Source organism: Palaemon carinicauda, chromosome 4 (genome assembly GCF_036898095.1).
Source record: "Palaemon carinicauda isolate YSFRI2023 chromosome 4, ASM3689809v2, whole genome shotgun sequence".
NCBI lineage: Eukaryota > Metazoa > Arthropoda > Malacostraca > Decapoda > Palaemonidae > Palaemon > Palaemon carinicauda.
This window is the reverse complement of record NC_090728.1, coordinates 176,860,237-176,880,409: the sequence shown is the minus strand read 5'-3', so window position 1 is coordinate 176,880,409 and position 20,173 is coordinate 176,860,237. Positions and strand designations below refer to the sequence as shown.

The 20,173-nt window shown below is 47.5% G+C and overlaps 1 protein-coding gene across 1 annotated transcript in view; it reads right to left on the bottom strand.

The window, feature by feature from the left end:
• Nucleotides 1–20,173, bottom strand: part of LOC137640228 (uncharacterized) — a 46,632-nt gene that overhangs the window by 19,470 nt on the left and 6,989 nt on the right. The window contains exon 2 of the mRNA XM_068372797.1: nucleotides 10,298–10,463. Coding sequence (XP_068228898.1) covers nucleotides 10,298–10,421 — 124 coding nt within the window. The 5' untranslated portion in view covers nucleotides 10,422–10,463. The remainder of the gene's footprint in view (nucleotides 1–10,297; nucleotides 10,464–20,173) is intronic.

Sequence of the window (20,173 nt, the reverse complement as noted above, 5' to 3'; positions counted from 1 at the left end):
CTTTTAATTGCTTTTTTAGCTTTCATAATGAGTCCCAAGAAAGTAATGAGTGTTAAGGGGAAGGAGAAGAGGAAAACAGTGCGAACAACGATCGAGTTGAAGAAGGAAATTATAGCGAAATATGAGAATGGTGTACGAGTGTCCGATTTAGCGGTAGAATACGGAATGGCGAAGTCGACCATTTCTACGTTTTTAAAGCATAAAGAAATGATTAAGAAGGCGAATGTTGCAACGGGAGTTACGGCGGTAACTAAGCAAAGGCCACAAGTGATTGAGGAGATGGAAAAGTTGCTTTTAATATTTATTAAAGAAAAACAGTTGGCCGGGGAAAGTGTTAGTGAAGCGTTCATTTGTGAAAAAGCGTTGCATATCTATGAAGAATTAGTGAAGAAAAGTCCGAGTACCAGTGAAAGTGATTCATTTACATTTAAAGCGAGCAGGGGTTGGTTTGAAAAGTTTCGTAATAGAACAGGTATTCATCGTGTTACTAGGCATGGGGAGGCAGCTAGTTCGGATCAAATTGCAGCCGATAAATACGTGGGGGAATTCGATCGGTACATAAATGAACAAAATTTGATCGCACAACAAGTCTTTAATTGTGATGAGACTGGGTTATTTTGGAAGAAAATGCCAGCCAATACGTACATTACCAAGGACGAGACGAAGATGCCAGGTCACAAGCCAATGAAAGATAGGCTAACATTGTTGCTGTGTGCAAATGCAAGTGGCGATTGCAAGATCAAACCCTTGTTAGTGTACCACTCGGACAACCCCCGGGTGTTCAAACGAAATAATATTTGTAAAAGTGCACTACCAGTTATGTGGCGCTCGAACACTAAATCTTGGGTCACAAGACAATTCTTTACTGAGTGGATAAACGAAGTGTTTGCCCCCCAGGTTAAGGCTTACCTCATTGAAAAGAGCTTGCCAATGAAATGTCTTCTGGTTATGGACAATGCTCCTGCACATCCTCCAGGTCTCGAGGATGACTTGAAAGAAGAATACAGCTTTATCAAAATCAAATTCTTGCCCCCCAATACTACTCCCATACTCCAGCCCATGGACCAACAGGTCATTTCAAACTTCAAAAAACTCTATACCAAGGCCCTTTTCAGAAAGTGTTTTGAAGTGACCAGTGACACGAAGTTGACCCTAAAGGAATTCTGGAAGGAACACTTCAGCATCCTCAACTCTGTTAACATGATTGACCAAGCTTGGCGAGGTGTGACCTATAGGACATTGAACTCTGCCTGGCGTAAGCTGTGGCCATCATGTGTCACAGAGAGGGAGTTTGAAGGTTTCCAACCAGAGGCGGGTCCAAGCACTGCTACCCCTGTAATTTCTGATGACACTGATGTCGTTGAGGAAATTGTTGTCATGGGCAGGAGTTTGGGGCTTGAGGTCGACAAGGATGATATTGATGAGCTTGTAGAAAGCCATTCTACCGAGTTGACTGTGGAGGAATTGTTGCACCTGCAACAACAACAGCAGCAGGATCTGATTGTGGAGCAGGAATCTTCAGAAGAGGATGAGGTAAGGGAGGATGTTCCAAGTTCTCTCATCAATGAAATTTGTTCCAAGTGGGCAGATGTGCAGGCTTTTGCTGAAAAATACCACCCAGAAATTGCAGTAGCAAACCGGGCAGTGCATATGTTTAATGATAGTGTCATGTATCATTTTCGAAGAATACTGCAGAGGAGGAAGAAACAATTAACAATAGACCAGTTTTTCACAAAAGAAAAGAAAGCTGCTACATCAAAGCCTGTTTCTCCTCCAAAGAAGAGACAAAGAAGAGAAGAAACCCCTGAAATAGATCTGCCCACCCTTTCATTGGAGAGAGAAACAACTCCTGAAGGAGAACTACCCCGCCACATCATGGAAGGGGACTCTCCTTCCAAGCAGTAACCTCCCCCTTCCATCCTCTCCACATCCATCCCTGTATGCCATCGAACCGCTGCTCAAAGGTATGTTCACTACAGTACAGAAAATGGTTTAAAATTGTTTTATTTTAGTACAGTAAATGGTTTAAAATTGTTTTATAGGATTTTCTGACCAATTTCATACACATTTAGATAATTATTGTTGTTTAGGTACACGTTTTATTAATATTTTGGGCCTGTTCGAGTGCTTGGGAACGGAATAGAATATATACCATTATTTCTTATGGGGAAAAAAAATTCGGTACTCGAACAAATCGGAGGTCGAACACGGATCTCGAACGGATTATGGTCGAGTACCGAGGTATCACTGTACTGCAATACAGTAGACGACATTGATGAAATCTAGGACGTACTGGTCCCAGATTTTGCTCAATGTCTCCAGACAGCATAAGAATTAATGGAAATATGTTATTTTCATTAGTAAAATAAATTTTTGAATATACTTACCCGATGATCATGTAGCTGTCAACTCTGTTGCCCGACAGAAATCTACGGTCGGGATACGCCAGCGATCGCTATACAGGTGGGGGTGTACACAACAGCGCCATCTGTGAGCAGGTACTCAAGTACTTCTTGTCAACAAGAACTCAATTTTCTCCTCGGTCCACTGGTTCTCTATGGGGAGGAAGGGCGGGTCCTTAAATTCATGATCATCGGGTAAGTATATTCAAAAATTTATTTTACTAATGAAAATAAAATTTTTCAATATTAATCTTACCCGATGATCATGTAGCTGATTCACACCCAGGGTGGTGGGTGGAGACCAGCATACATGTTAACAAAGAAGCTAAGTATCCCGTATCTTATTTTAGCCGTTATTCAAAATAACAAACATAAAATAAATAAGTACCTGGTAAGGAAGTCGACTTGAACCATTACTCTGCCTTTTTAAGTACGTCTTCCTTACTGAGCCTAGCGATCCTCTTAGGATGCTGAGCGACTCCTAGGTGCTGAAGTATTAAGGGCTGCAACCCATACTAAAGGACCTCATCACAACCTCTAATCTAGGCGCTTCTCAAGAAAGAATTTGACCACCCGCCAAATCAACCAGGATGCGGAAGGCTTCTTAGCCTTCCGGACAACCCAGAAATATTTCAAGAGAAAGATTAAAAAGGTTCTGGAATTAGGGAATTGTAGTGGTGGAGCCCCCACCACTACTGCACTCGTTGCTACGAATGGTCCCAGAGTGTAGCAGTTCTCGTAAAGAGACTGGACATTCTTAAGATAAAAGACGCGAACACTGATTAGCTTTTCCAAAAGGTTGCGTCGAAAATATTTTGCAGAGATCTATTTTATTAAAAGGTCACGGAAGTTGTGATAGCTCTAACTTCGTGTGTCCTTACCTTCAGCCAAGCTTGGTCTTCCTCATTCAGAAGGGAATGAGCTTCTCGTATTAACAGTCTGAAAATAATAGGATAAAGAATTCTCTGACATAGGCAAAGATGAATTCTTAACTGAACACCATAAAGCTTCAGACGGGCCTCATAAAGGTTTTTAAAATAGAACTTAAGAGCTCTACAGGACATAATACTCTTTCTAGTTCCTTTCCAACCATATCGATAAGTTTGGAATAACGAACGATATTGGTCAAGGCCGAGAAGGCAGCTCGTGTTTGGCTAGAAAACCAAGATGTAGAACATGTAGCCGTTTCGGATGAAAATCCGATGTTCTTGCTGAAGGCATGAATCTCACTGACTCTTTTAGCTGGTAAAGCATATCAGGAAAAGAGTCTTAAAGGTGAGATCTTTCAGGGAGGCTGATTGAAGTGGTTCGAACCTGTCTAACATAAGGAATCTTAGAACCACGTCTAAATTCCAACCAGGTGTAACCAAACGACGCTCCTTCGTGGTCTCAAAACACTTAAGGAGGTCCTGTAGATCTTTATTGTTAAAAAGATCTAAGCCTCTGTGACGGAAGACTGATGCCAACATGCTTCTGTAACCCTTGAAAGTGGGAGCTGAAAGAGATCGCTCTTTTCTCAGATATAAGAGGAAGTCAGCTATTTGAGTTACAGAGGTACTGGTCGAGGATACGGATACTGACTTGCACCAGTTTAGGAAGATTCCCCACTTCGATTGGTAGACTCTAAGGGTGGATGTTCTCCTTGCTCTAACAATCGCTCTGGTTGCCTCCTTCGAAAAACCTCTAGTTCTCGAGAGTCTTTCGATACTCTGAAGGCAGTGAGACGAAGAGCGTGGAGGCCTTGGAGTACCTTCTTACGCGTGGCAGACGTAGCAGGTCCACCCTTAGGGGAAGAGTTCTGGGAACGTCTACTAGCCATCGAAGTACCTCGGTAAGTTATTCTCTCGCGGGCCAGAGGGAAGCAACTAGTGTCAACTTTGTCCCAACGTGAGAGGCGAACTTCTGCAGTACCTTGTTGACAAACTAGAACGGAGGGAATGCATATAGATCTAGATGAGACTAATCTAGTAGAAAGGCATCTAAAAGAACCACTGCTGGGTCTGTTGAGAGCCTCTTGGACATCGAGGTTGCGAAGAGATCTATGGTTGGATGGCCCCAGGTGACCCAAAGTCTCTTGCATACATCTCTGTGGAGGGTCCAATATGTTGGAATTATTGTCCCTTCCTACTGAGACAAACTGCTAAGACATTCAAGTTGCCTTGGAAGAAATTTGTTACTAGTGAAAAGTCTAGACCTGTTGAACAGGAGAGGAGGTCACTAGCGAACTCGCACCATGTCAGAGAGTAGGTCCCTCCTTGCTAGGAGATGAACATCAAAGCAGGGAGTTGTCCGTGTTGACCTCCATTACTTTGTCTAGAAGGAGAGACCTGAAGCTTTTCCAGGTCAGACTTACTGCCAGAAGCTTCTTGCAGTTAAAATGCATTGTCCTTTGACGCGAGTTCCATAATCCCGAGCATTCCCTACCGCCTAAGGTCGCACCCCAGCCTACGTCCGATGCGTCTGAGAAGAGAACGTGGTTGGGAGTCTGAACAGTCAGGGGAAGACCCTATAAAAGGTTGATAAAGTCCTTTCCTCAGGTTAGACCAGACTTATCTTCCGGAAACCGGGATCGAGACCGCTTCTAGCGTCTTGTCCTTTTCCAGTGAAGAGCTAGATGAAACCGAAGAGGACGGAGGTGTAGTCTTCCAAGTGACACCAAATGCACCACGGATGACAGTGTCCTAACCAGACTCATCCACAGCCTGACAGGGCCGTATTCCTTCTTCAGCATCTTCTGGATGGATAGCAGGGCTGGGGATTGATCTTCTTGTTCAGCCATGTCCTCATCAGAGGGTTCCTCATCCGAAACTGATGAGGAAACGGCAACGTCTGACTCGCTGAATCCGGTCGCACTGGTGGATGCGTGACGGAGCCGGACACAAGATCATGGTACTGTTGCACAGTCTGTGAACTGTCAACCATGGGGAAGCGAGGAAGTACAGCGACAACCCGAAACTGTCTAGACTGTCTGGGTAGTACAGACAACCCCTTATCGGGTTGCTGAGGTTGCCGCACTGTGTCACAACAAGTCACCTCTGCTGGTTGTTGAACGTCTTCCCAGTGACACACTGAACGTCCACAACCACCTCCAAGAGTAGCATAACATCAACGTGCGACTGGCAACCCACACTGGGTCGCACCGGTGGAGGAACCATCTCAACTGGCGGACGTGAGTAGGATACCTCAGCGTCAACAGGGCGTACAACCAACCGGTAGGAAGGTCGTTGGCAAGAAGGGTCGTCTCCGTAAAAAATCCTCTATCAAGGACTAAGCTTGGACTGCATGTCTTGCAACAAAGCCCAAGGTCTATGGGAGCAGGTGTGGCAACAGACGGGGTTAGCGACTGAAGCGGAACCATTTACCCTCCCTGGAAGCATGTTATGCTTAAATAAAAGTTCATAGGAGGCTAAGCAGCTTAAGGCTCCTCTCCAAATGACAGAGTCCTCAAGGGAATATTAGAAGGAGGGAGAACAGCACTTTCTCATCTACAGGAATCATATCCGAGAAAAGCTAGGTTCTCTCAGTGAGGGTTTTACTGGTGCAAAAGCAGCAGACCAGAAGGCAACGTTATGAAACTGCTTGACAGTCTGTGAACTGTCAAAAACTGAACTGTCAACCACAACAGGAGCGTGAGGACATACAGCACTGGTGTATAAGTAGCAGACCAGAAGGCAACGTCATGTAACTGTATGACAGTTTGTGAGTTGGCAACAACCAAAGTTGTGTGGGGAAGCCTCAACTCCTGACTGACTAGTTTGCTGCTGGCGAGTGGCGGTAACCACAGTGTGTTGCGGAGGCTGACACACCGTGTCAAAACACGGCAGCTTGTGGTAGCCCACGCACGGCAACGGAGTGCTCTGTGTGTGGGAGTCATCATACATCTGGCAGGGTTGACTGTGCATGGGTGGAGGAGCTCTCACAACAAGAGTGTGAGAGCAGGAAGCCATGCCGGGCGCACAACCGTGGGAGGTGTAGGCCCACGGGTGCATCGTCAACCTTCTCCGCAGTCGGAGTGTGGGAGCTGGCAACAACAAAAGCAGAGTGCTGGTGCGTGGGAGGGGCTGCGGTGGGTTGAGGAGCATGCGGTATGGTATGCTGTAAGGTATGCGGCTCATGCTGCATGGTATGCGGAGCATGCTGTAAGGTATGCAGAGCATGCTGCATGGGCTGCGGAGAATGCCGCATAGTGCTGGAACCCGGCAGCTCTACAGAACCTTCCCACTGCTGATGCGGTAGCTCACGCATGTTAGCAGATGGTGCAGCAAGAACATGCGTCTGGCAGGGTGGACTGCGCATCGGTGGTGGAGCTCTCACAGGTGGAGGGTGGGAGCAGGCAGCCGCAGTATCTGCTGAGCGCACAACCTCGGCGGGTTGTAGGTTAACAGGTGCATTGTCAACCTTCCAGCATGATACTCCTGCATGAAGGAGCAAGCTGAGACTGTATAGTCTGCAGCATGGACCACTAGGGTCTATGAAAGACAACAACAAACGGAGCTACTGTCCGTTGTGACTGAGGGTCTAAAACAGCTGGTGCGGCAACAGACGGAGTTACTGCCTGTTGCGGTACCACCTTGCCTCTCTTGGGAGGTGTGCAGTTGTCGTACTGCAGCGAGTCCGAACTGACCCAGTGGCTACACCTAGGCCGTTGGACTTGCGCGGAAGGGACCGACTTGCACTTAAAAGCTGCAAGATTTGGTCCATGGTTTCTGCGAGAAACCTCTTCCGCAGACGAGGAATAAATGGGCTCTCTCGTCTTTGTGTGGGTGGGGTGATCACGTCGGCAACGTGTGTAGATACACCCGAAACCACGGAGGGAAACGTCTGTTCGTCGATCAAGGCCTGTGGAACCCATAAGTCCTTCGACATTACTTCTCCCCTGGGCTTGGGAGCTTGTAAGAGGTATCGGACTAGGTGAACAACTGGCACGAACAGACGAACCCTCGAACGCAACACTGTAACACTTTACGCATATCACTTTATCACTTTTGATTTTCTGTTTGCACTTATTTCACTGAACTCGAAACTTTAAGTGGTTTGTACCTGAAACACGCAATCCTATCCTTCATTAAAAGGTAGTAATTGCGAAAACAGTATTACAATGTAACAGAAAAACATAATGAAAGATAAAGAATTCAGTGGCTGGAAAAGAGACTAAACACTAGATCAAATAAACTACGTTTAAAATCTCTCACCGCATAAAGCCTGGGAACAAGAATAAAACTCTAGAAACGTTTTACCTTCTTCCCCTATAGCGACTAGGGAGAAGAGCAAAAAACGAGAACAACGTTACCCGCTTGAACGAAACTTTTATCCTCCTCTCTCTCCCTCCGTCTCTATCTCTCTCTCTCTCTCTCTTGACTTAGAACCTGAGAGATGAGCCCAATTATATATATCGTTAAAACATATTATTTGTTAAAGGAAAAAACTGAAAGGTTTCCCAAATAAAAAGTTCCTTTATTAGAATTAAAACCATTTAAGCTAAGAAAGAATGAACGAAACGCTAGAATCGGTTTACTCTTACTGCAACGTGAAACCGTGAAATACTCTCTCTCTATCGTAACGATAGAGCGCAAGTTGAACGTTCTGAACGTCAACAACTGCGGAGACTAAACAAAACGTTAGTTCAACTTTGAAAACAGTACGAGACTATCAAAGAAATTCTTTCAAAAACATTAAAATTAAAATAGCATAAATTCTTAACAGGAAAAACGATATGACGGGCTCAATGTTAATTAACTTCGGTTCCAAGTAAGGACCGCCTACTATTAGGAAAGGTCGCATATAAACAAACATAAAAATTAATTTTTATAAGTTTATAATAAATGGAAAGTTAATCGAAGAGGCCTATAAATGGCGGAGAGATATAAAATAAATCTATAACTTTGTTAAGCAAAATTACCAAAAACCTAAACACACTTCCGTCTAAGGGAAGGGTGGGTCATAAAAAGTGAAAGAGAGTCTATACTCTCTTCGACACCAACACTTCCGTCTAAGGGAAGGGTCGGCCATTTAAAAGTGAAAGAGAGTCCATACTCTCTTCGTCACCATAATTAAATCAAATTAATTCCAAAAGCTTGCTAAGCTAATGATAAGCTTCCTGAATAGCGAAGGCTAAACTCTAGAGCAAATACATCACCAAATCGTGAACAATAACTCCAGAATCAACAGCGTATCCAAGTAGGTCTAGCCGGTGGCACGACAGAGGAAAAATTGAGTTCTTGTTGACAAGAAGTACTTGAGTACCTGCTCACAGATGGCGCTGTTGTGTACACCCCCACCTGTATAGCGATCGCTGGCGTATCCCGACCGTAGATTTCTGTCGGGCAACAGAGTTGACAGCTACATGATCATCGGGTAAGATTAATATTGAAAAAAAAAAGATACATCATACTTAAAAATAAATTAACAAGAATGATAACAAAAACAATATGTACAGAAATATAAATAAAGTGATTGATCAAACCCATAGACTATAAAAAAAAAAGTTGGAAAACTGGTCAACATGGAGGAGCTGATACACCATGGAAGGCTAAATACCCTCCAGATAGCCACTTCAATTGAAGAGAGGAAAGTAAGGATGGTTTTGAAAGGGAAAAGAACCAGATAAGGAAAAGCCAACCTCTTGATAAAATGCCAGGCATCCATGGCCCTTCTATTAAACCTGCCCAACACACCATTTAAAAAATACAAGAGGAAGAAGAAAAAATATAATAAAAGTGTGCCCGAGTGTACCCTGAAGCAAGAGAACTCTAACCCAAGACAGTGGAAGACCATGGTACAGAAGCTATGGCACTACCCAAGATTAAGGAACTATAGTTTTATTTTGGCGTGTCCTTCTCCTGGAAGAGCTATTTACCATAGCTAAAGAGTCTCTTCTACCTTTAACAAGATGAAAACAGTCATTGAACAATAACAGTACAGTAATTAGCCCCTTGAGCAAAGAAGAAGTGTTTTGGTAATTTCAGTGTGGTCAGGTGTATGACGAAAGATGAGAATGTGTAAAGAATAGGCCAGACTATTCAGTGTATGTGTAGGCAAAGAAAAAATGTGTCATAACCAGAGAGAGGGATCCAATGTATCATTGTCTGGCCAGTCAAAGGATCCAATAACTCTCTAGCGGTAGTATCTCAACGGGTGGCTGGTGCCCTGGCAATCCTAGTACCTACTACCTACCCTATAAATAGCGTATCTTTGTATTCCAGTTACGGAACAAACAAGATTAAAAAGTCAAAAGGCCAGTCAATTGGAGAGGGGTGAGAGACAAAGTCTCTCTTACCGAGCCAAAAGTAAAATGAGGTTCACAGCCCATGTGTGCGAGTGAGAGGGGTTTACAACCCCCCAACCCTCCTAACTAGTGGGGGGTGGATAAGCCTCGCTAAAAGTCTTATGGCTCATCTTTCAGCTTCGCCGAAATGAATACCCCTATAAATAGAATTGGTTTGTATTCCAGTTATGGAACAAAGCGTAAATTAAGTTATTCAGTTAGTGAAAGTGAAGGTCGTTCAAGAGACATTTCCCAATATTTTACCAGATGTTTTCTTGGAGAGAGATTCTCCGTCAAGCACTAACCCCCCTCCTCCTCTCTTGTCTCTCTTATGCCAACCACAACTTTCCTCAAAAGTAAAGTGCGAGTTAATTTGTCAAAAATTGTTTTTGTTTACAAGTATTTTGGGTTGTGAGCTCACCCCCAAGAGCAGATTGAACTTGTAAATCAAGGTACTACTGTAAAAGGCATAAAACTATTAAAAATCTAATAGTTGATAAGGACTTTCACCACTTTATAAGAAATTGACAGAATTTGCAAAAATAAAAATTTACAGGGTATTAACCTTTAAACCTTTAAAGATTACATTTTCTTTGTTAGTTTACAAAAAAACAAAACAATATGTACTCACCATTGCGTATGCTATGATTTTTCACCACAACAGTGGTAGATGGCTTCTTTTTGCTTTCATAATCAGACAACATAAATTCCACCCAGCTCTTGTTAATTTCAGCACTTGAAGAGGGAGCCTTCATGGTGAACAATCCGATAATTACTCTACAAATACTTAGTGTAATCTGAAACCAATAACAGATTAATAGATTACCTTATATTCAATATAATCAGTTACAAATACTGACTGCCCTTTACAAGGGATTGAAATGCATTACAGTAATGTTAAATGGCAATGCAAAACAAAAGACAATGAAAATTTTGTAAGAGTATTTTAGTTTTCCTGTTAAATAATTTATAGGATGTCTTCTCCCCTATTCCAATAAAACAATATTGAGAATAGAAGAGTACATCCCCACTTATAGCAAAATTCTAATGCTATAAAGTCCAACAAAGCAAAAAAGTAGCAAATTGATTTACTTGAAATGAAAATCTTAAAATCGGTGTAAGGCAAATTTGGAAATAAATTTGTATTCGTCCCTGACTAATACAAACCTGTAGTTGTTTACATAAGCTATCTCTTTCAGCGAAGCTGGAAGGCAGCCAATAGACTGAAAAAAAAAAAATGCGAGGTGGTAACAATACCTTTCGACTGTTGTGGGTCAGTAAGTTTTGGCTGGGGGGGGGGGTACCCCAGCCACCTATTTATCACAGCTCACAGAGCTGCCTCACTTTTCAATTGCAGGCAGGACTTCAGGGGGACAGGTGATGGCAGGACAATTTTTGTAAACAACTACAGATTTGTATTAGTTAGGAAAAAATAACAAATTCGGAGATAATTTGTATTTTTCCTAACCATACAAACATACTTTCGGTATAGCTGAAATGACGAGCCATTAGATTTTTAACGAGGGTTAACTACCCTCTCGCTAGTTAGTGAGGGGGTAGGGGAGGGGTAGCTAGCTACCCCTCCCCCCTCACACACCAGTGAACTGATTCACTTCGCTTAGAGGTAGGACTTCACGGGGGACAGGGCTGGCAGGAAAATATGTGTAAATAGCTAAGGTTTGTATGGTTAGGAAAAATACAAATTATCTCCGAATTTGTCATTTGTTCCGTAACCGAAATACAAACCACGCTACAGTATTTACATTGGGTGACTTACCCCTTAGGAAGGATGGAAAGTCACCAGCCATACTGGCTTTGGCTTACCCGGGGACTCAGAATCCGAGTGAGCAGCACTCGAGAAAAGGAGTCCCTGCACCTCACAAGTTCCTTGCTCCGCAAGGAAACGTGTGGCCTACATAAGCTTGTGTGTGAAGAAAGAAAGTGTGACCCGTCCTAGGCAGTTGACCTGGAGTTCCAGAAGGACCTCTGGGTTAGGACGTTTCCAATACCACCTCGTCAGGGTATGGGGGACGCGACAGTATTGTCTCAATACTTGGAACACAAGGAAGCATGGTTTACCTGCAGAGGTTTGAGGTCAGCTATGCAGAGACCAGGATGCTGCTTCCCCGTAGAGGGGACATTGAAGAAAGAAGTAAGGGCCAGACATACTTCTTCCGTTCATGCAGTCTAAAACCTGGTAACAATGCCCTCAACCTTCTGCTACCTGTCCAAAAAGGAGCCTGAGGTTAGACCAGCTGTTGTGTAGCCACCACAGAGCGATAGAAACGTATCGATACCCCTGTGGGTCACGTCCTGCAGGAAGTGGGCTGCGAAGGTCATTAGACGCTTCCAGACTCCAGCTTGTAGCACCTGTGTCACAGAGTAGTTCTTCTTGAAGGCGAGGGACATTGCGATGTATCCGACATCGTGCTGTAGGGCGACGTGACGGGGGAGGGTCTGGATTCAGGTCGAGATGAATGCCCTTGAGTCCGAGCTGAAAAGGTATACTGGTGACTCTCCCCTGTGTCCTTCCTGTGCTCCCAAACCGGCTTGCACGTGAGGACAAACTGCAGCTGTTCTCAAAGATAACCCCTCGGTTCCTTTACTGGCAAGAAGGAGAAGGTCTGGGTCATCTGATACAGAACTCGAAATCTTGAAGGAGTCGAACCGAAGGTCCGGGACTCCAAGATTCTGAGTCTAGAAAACAACTCAGGAGCGAACCTGAATGTAACCTCCCCCTATTCTCTTGAAAAGGCGGATTCGTACAAGACCATGAAGATTGCCTACACACTGGCCGAGGCCAGAGCGAGCAGGAGCACCGTCCTCCAAGACGGACGACGATCAGAGGCCTGATGTAATGGTTCGTAAGAAGATCTCTTAAGGGACTTAAGAGTCCGAACCATGCTCCATGGAGGAGGTCTCACTCCGACTGGGGGCAGGTACATTCGTAGCTTCGCATGAGCGAAGAAAGATCCAGCGGGAAGGAAAAAAACTATTCCTTTCAGCCTGAAGGCCGGGGAAAGGCTGAGCGATAGGCTTCACTGCCGAGAGTGGAAACGAGTTTCCTCCCGATAAGCAATAACTCCGTTATTGCTGGAGTAGAGGCCTTAAGGGAAGAGGTCCTTCTCCCACGACACCAACCACAGAAGACTCTCCACTTCGCCTGGTAGACCCCTCCGGATGACTATCGCAGGTGACGCGACCTCCGCTCCGCGCCTGGTGCAGGTTGTCTCTTCGTGAGGAGGCGGCGTAGTGTCTCCAGGCGTGAAGCCAAAGTGATACTACTGCTTGTGAAGGAAGTTGTAGTGTGGTTGTTTGAGTAGCCTGTGTCGTGGAAGAAGCTCTCCCGGGAGTTCCATCAGGGGATGCAGAAGGTCCGGAAACCGTACTGCGTATAGTTGCAGCGGAGTTCTCAGGGCCATCGAAAGGTTGACAGACAACCTGGTCTCGTTGAGACCCCTCCTCAACAGACAACAATGGTGGGAAGACGTAGGCGTCGATGCTGTCCTACCGTCACCGGAAAGCATCTTGCCAAAGTGTCTTGGGGTCTGAGACTGGGGGGAAGTACAGTGGAAGCTTGAAGTTCCAGGCTGTCGTAATCAGGTCCCCCAGGCCAAGACTTGCTGGTTACTAGAGGCCAAAGACCCCCAGGTGCTCTCTATCTGTGAGGCTCTGCTCAGATTGTCGGAGAGAACATTCCTCTGCCCGGAATGAGCGAGCCAACAGCGGTATCGAGTGAACTTCGGAACATCTCGGTATCCCTACCGCAAGATGCGAAAGTATGAAAATGTATCTCCCTGCTGGTTGGAATACGCCAGTACCATGGAGTTGTCGCACATGGAGCGACTCGGCAGGATCTGTAGGATCTATAGAAGGGCCAGACTACGGCCTCTAAGCCTACCTGTATGATGAGCAGGTACCCCTAAGGTCCTGACCATAGGCCTGAACCGGAACATGCCCCCCCCCCCCCCCCCCCTTATCTTTGACGAGTCCGAGAACAGCATCAAATGCGGGGAAAGGACGAGAATATCCACTCCCATGCAAGAGGTTCCACAGGTCAACACCCATTGCAGGTCTAATCGTCCCGCTGGTCTCATAGGGGCCAGAAAGTCCGGTTAATCGTTGCTTTGATTTCACCGTAACTTGGGCCGCCTAACAGGGAACTTACCCTGAGGCGCCTGTTCAGGACGAAGACGGGTCAATGAGGAAAGGAGACCCAGGAAACGTTCCAAGATAGGGCTGAAAGCTCTCCTTGACTGAGAAAAGGATCTGCGACTCTCCTCAGCCTCGCCACAGTCAACTGAAGGGAAGGCTCGGAGGAGTCAATATCATGGCTAGATATTCCAGATGTTGAGGCAGAAGTAGAGAAGGCTCCTAGCAAATTACCATGATCCCTCTCTTGGTAAAGTCCCGGAAGCTTGTCCCGGTGTTGAAGAAGGTCGAACCCGAGACTACCGGAGTTGGCCAGACCTCCAAAAAGCGAAGGAGGCGGAAGCCTGCTCCTGAGCGGTCATGAGGAAAGCAGGGAGAGTTCTCTGGTGAAAACCTGCAATGCTGCGGCGGAATCGCCACACAGTATCTTAAGCAGGAACATCTGTAGTCTAGGCTGAATTCCAAGTGCTTCCTGGAAGATGGATGGAATGGGACCTGGAAGTACCCGTCCTTCCGATCCAGGGCATAAGGAGTCTTGCGGTCTCGTTACCAGTCTGATCGACTCTGCTGTTCCACGCTGGACGAAGTTTGTTCGACAAACTTGATCAGAGCTGAGAGGTCGACGACGGAACTCCCGTCTCAGATGCTTTCCTACAAGAAAGGATCGACTGAAGAAGACGGGGGGGGGAAGCCGTCGACGACCCTATTGAGGAACTTCTCCTAAAGCATGGCTCCTTCTGCCCAACAGGCAAACCTCTTGCCGACCCATGGCATAGAGGCTCAGCGATACTGGATTCGCTGACAGTGGAGGAGAGATGTTAAGAGCGAGGCGCGATATCCTTGGCTGAATGCGGAGATCGAGCAGGAATCGGCATCGGGAAGCTGTTATCCGGACGAGTAACCTTAGGCATCCCCCCAGCGTGAGACCTGCAAGGGGGGTTGCCAATCCTAGAGTTTGTGAACTATGCCGCTCCCTCTAGGATTATGCCTCCCCGGAAGAACTTCCCGTCCTACCTGTCCCTGACAGGAGGGGACTGCCATTGTACACCTTGTCTTAGCTGCCGTAGCCGGTTCCGATAACCTAGGCTGACGAGGCCGAATGAAGAGGCGTCGGAGGCTCGCAGGGTCTGCAAGTAAGTGCCTTGGAGGAGTGAAAACGGAATTCGACTTCCTCCACACAACAGCTGTCCATTTCTCTGTCCTTGGGCTCAAACAAGCTCTTCCCAAGGAAGGAAGAGTGTCTGAGCGTGTTGACATCCACGGGTGGGACTCCTGAGAGGAAGCCCTCGGTCACTGCGTCTAGATGTTCCAACATCGAGTTTGCCCGCAAGTTCGAAACTTGGCGACGGAACGCAAAGATGCTTGAGCCCGAGAGAAGGAAAGTACCCATGATCTTCCTGCAGCTTCCTTGTACAAAAAATTCGGGTCGCAACCAGGGAGGGAAAGGCCTGGTAAGCCCCTTCCACGAAATGGTGAAGAGGAAGGGCTAAACCAGTCACCCCCTGCCCGACGGAGAAATCTCGAAAGAAAAACTCCCTGGCAAGACCCACGGAATGGTGAGGAGGAAGGGCTAAACCAGGTTCTGGAAAGAAGAAAGTTGCTCAGACCTCCCTTTAGATTCTTCCTGCTCTTGCATGTGCCATGTTCTGCGTTTACGTGGTGAAGACCGTGTTCTGGAAATACACGCTCCAGAAGACTCGCCAGGTTGCCCCTGTTGCGAAATCCCGACGGGAATCGCGGTCGCAATTGCCCTGGAGCTCGCGTGATAGTAAATCAATGGTTCGCGCGTGGGCGAATGTGGAAGCGCCCGTGCGCGGGCACGCAAGCGCGTGGGCGCGCAGACGAAAGTGCGCGAGGGAGCGCAGAAGGAGGGCGAGAGCTGGCGGTTGGAATCCGATAGTGCGCAGGCGAGCGATGACGCGTAGGCGAGCAACGGCGCGTTGGCGAGCGATGGCTTACTGGCAGGAATCGCGCTGGCGCTCGCGCGATGGAACACCGTTGGTTCGCGCGTGGGCGCGCGGGCATGTGGGCATGTGGGCGGGTGGTCGCGGGGCGCGTGGGGACGTGGGTGCGCGGTCACGAGGGCGAGCGCAGGCGGCCGGGAGACCGATGGCGCGTAGGCGACCGATTGCGCGTTGACGAGCGATGGCGCGTGTTGGCGAGCGATGGCGCGTCTTGGCGAGCGATGGCCCGAATGCGAGTGAAGGCGCGTTGGCAAGCGATGGCGCGATGGCGAGCGGTGGTGCGTTAAAAACGCTAGCGCGCAGACGAAGAATCACGCGGGCGCGTAGGAGATCGCTGACGCGTAAGAGACTAGAGAAGGTTGATGGCGAGAAAGCGACAGGAAGACTTCTTGCCTGCGTCCAGGTCTGATAGATCGTGGGCGAGAGGGCGAACGTTAGCGCGCATCGCGCTAATCAGAAGGCACGCAGGTGCATCAGGAAGGAGAGCGCTGATGCGAGCTGCCAAGCAGGCGATCCTGGGCGTTCAGGAAAACCGTTGGCGCCCACTGGCGCGTAGCAGGAAAGGGCGCGCAGATGTGCGCTGGCGCACAGAAGAACAGGTGAGCACTGAAGAGAGCTGGCGCCCAGAAGGACAGATGAGCGCTGGCGAGCAGGAAGAAGATCTACGGCGAGACTCAGCTACCGGAGATCGTGGTCCACAGCAGGCGAGCGCTAGCGCTACTGCGGAGATCGTGGGCGCACAGGAAAAAACCTGGCACTTAAGGGACTTACCCACACTGTGGAATAAGCCCCTTAGACCCGAAGGTACCGGTGCCCGTTGTAAACGGGGTGTGTTGGCGCCCACTGCCCATCTGCGTCCAGGAACGGAAGTGAAGACTAGAAGATCTAGTAGGAGAAGCAGTAGCAACGGTCGGTACTCGTCGAGGAGGGTCCCCTGCGTAAAACGTCGAACAAAGATGAAGACGACCTTGGACAGGTGCAACACCCTCCGACCTCCGAAGAGGAGTCTCTGAACGTGACCTCCCCCGAGGGGAAGAGTCACTTGCAGGAGGGACCATAGGCAACAGCTATCCCCAAAGGGAAACAGAGCCTTCAGCGACAACAGCAGGAGGAGTCCTCCAAAGAGGAGTCTCTGTGGTGAATTCCCCCCCAGGAGAGAAGCACTCGCAGGAGAGACCGTGGGCTCAACTGCCCCCCGAAGGGGACAGAGGCTTCACCAACAACAGCAGACGGAGGCCTCCGAAGAGGTGTGTCTGTGGTGCACTCCCCCTCAGGGGAGAAGCACTCGCGGGAGAGACCGTAGGGCTCAGTTGACCCCCGAAGGAGATAGAGCCTTCAGCAACAACAGCAGACGGAGTCCTCCGAAGAGGAGTCTCTGTGGTGAACTCCCCCCCGGGGGAGAAGCAAACAAATAATGGCTGCCAAGCGAGGACAAAGACAGGCACGTCTGTCCATCATCCGAGCCAAAAATGAAGTGAGACATTTCACCGGTGTGTGAGGGGGGAGGGGTAGCAAGCTACCCCTCCCCCTACCCCTGCTAACTAGCGCGGGGTAGTAAACCCTCGTTAAAATCTAATGGCTCGTCAATTTCAGCTACGCCGAAAGTAAACCCAATGTAAATATGATATTTTGATTATAAAATAAATTTTTGAATATACTTACCCGGTGAATATATAATAGCTGACGTCTCGGACGGCTCGACAGAAACACAAAAACTCGCGAGCGATCGCCATGAAGGTTGCGGGTGTGCCCACCAGCGCCAACTATCGGCCAGATACCGCATACACATGTAAACAGCCTCAGTTCTTCTCATTCCGCTGGGTCTCTATCGGGGAGGAAGGGAGGGCCTATAATTTATATATTCACCGGGTAAGTATATTCAAAAATTTATTTTATAATCAAAATATCATTTTTAAATATTAAACTTAGCCGGTGAATATATAATAGCTGATTCACACCCATGGTGGTGGGTAGAGACCAGTATTAATACAATATAGGCGTATATGCTTAGAGTTTTTGACAGTTATATCATAACAAAACCCAAATAAATATAGGTACCTGGTAAGGAAGCTGACTCTGACGATTACTCTGCCTTGTTAGTCCGCTTTCCTCACGAAGCCCAGCCATCCTCTCAGGATGCTGAAAGACTCCCAGGAGCTGAAGTATCCAGGGCGACAACCCATACAACAGGACCTCATCAAAACCCTTAATCTGGGCACTCTCAAGAAATGACATTTGACCACCCGCCAAATCAAACAGGATGCGAAAGGCTTCTTAGCCTTCCGTACAACCCAAAACAAGATTAAAAACATTTCAAGAGAAAGATTAAAAGGATATTGGAATTAAGGGAATGTAGTGGTAGAACCCTCACCCACTACTGCACTCGCTGCAACGAATGGACCCAGTGTGTAGCAGTCCTCATAAAGAGTCTGGACATCTTTTAAGTAAAATGACGCGAATACCGACTTGCTTCTCCAAAAGGCCGCGTCCATAATACTTCGCAGAGATCTGTTTTGCTTAAAGGCCACGGAAGTTGCTATAGCTCTTACTTCGTGCGTCTTAACCTTAAGCAAGCAACGGTCTTTTTCACTCAAGTGAGAATGAGCCTCTCGGATTAAAAATCTAATAAAATACGACAAAGCATTTTTAGACATAGGCAATGATGGCTTCTTAACTGAGCACCACAAGGCCTCAGATCCACCTCGTAAGGATTTGGTACGAGCTAAATAAAACTTAAGAGCTCTAACTGGACACAGTACTCTTTCAAGCTCGTTGCCTACGATCTCTGATAGGCAAGGAATATCAAATGACTTAGGCCAAGGACGAGAAGGCAGTTCATTTTTGGCCAAAAAACCAAGCTGAAGTGAACATGTGGCTTTATCTGTGGAAAAGCCGATGTTCCTACTGAAGGCATGGATCTCACTGACCCTTTTAGCCGAAGCCAAGCACACTAAGAAAAGCGTCTTGAGGGTGAGATCCTTCAGGGAGGCTGAATGTAATGGCTCAAACCTGTCGGACATTAGGAACCTTAGGACCACATCTAAGTTCCATCCAGGAGTTGCCATACGACGCTCCTTAGAGGTCTCGAAAGACTTAAGGAGATCTTGGAGATCTTTATTATTGGAAAGATCTAAGCCTCTATGTCTGAATACAGACGCCAACATGCTCCTGTAGCCCTTAATAGTGGGCGCTGAGAGGGAGCGAACATTTCTCAGATGTAGGAGAAAGTCTGCTATTTGGGCTACAGAGGTACTGGAAGAGGAAATGGATGATGACTTGCACCAGTCTCTAAAGACTTCCCACTTCGACTGGTATACTTTGATGGTAGAAGCTCTCCTAGCTCTCGCAATCGCTCTGGCTGCCTCCTTCGAAAAGCCTCGAGCTCTTGAGAGTCTTTCGATAGTCTGAAGGCAGTCAGACGAAGCGCGGGGAGGCTTTGATGAAGATCCCTTACGTGGGGCTGCCGTAAGAGATCCATCCTTAGAGGAAGACTCCTTGGAACGTCTACCAGCCATTGAAGTACCTCTGTGAACCACTCTCTCGCGGGCCAGAGGGGAGCAACCAACGTCAACCTTGTCCCTTCGTGAGAGGCGAACTTCTGCAGTACCTTGTTGACGATCTTGAACGGTGGGAATGCGTACGCGTCCAGGTGAGACCAGTCCAGTAGAAACGCATCTATGTGGGTCGCCTCTGAATCTGGGACTGGCGAGCAATAGGTCGGGAGCCTTTTGGTCAACGAGGTGGCAAAGAGGTCTATGGAGGGTTGACCCCAAGTCACCCAAAGACTCTTGCACACGTCCTTGTGGAGGGTCCATTCCGTGGGGATCACCTGACCTCTCCGACTGAGACAGTCTGCCAAGACGTTCAAGTCCCCTTGGATGAATCTTGTCAACAGGGAGATGCCTCGATTTTTTGACCAGATGAGGAGGTCCCTTGCGATGACGAACAGTGTGTGGGAGTGAGTGCCTCCTTGCTTGGAGATGTACGCCAATGCTGTGGTGTTGTCTGAATTGACCTCTACCACTTTGTTTCGAAGAATGCTCTCGAAACTCATCAAGGCCAAGTGAACCGCTAACAGCTCCTTGCTGTTGATGTGCATGCTCTTCTGATCAGACGTTCAAAGACCCGAACATTCCCGACCGTCCAGAGTCGCTCCCCAACCCAAATCCGACGCGTCTGAGAACAACAAGTGGTTTGGGTTCTTGACTGCCAGGGACAGACCCTCTCTCAGACTTATGTTGCTGTCCCACCAGTTCAGGCATGCTTTTACTGGCTCAGAGACCGGGATTGACACCGCTTCTAAAGTCTTGCTCTTGTTCCAGTGTGAGTCTAGATGGAACTGGAGAGGGTGAAGGTGAAGTCTCCCTAGCAAGACAAACTGCTCCAGGGAT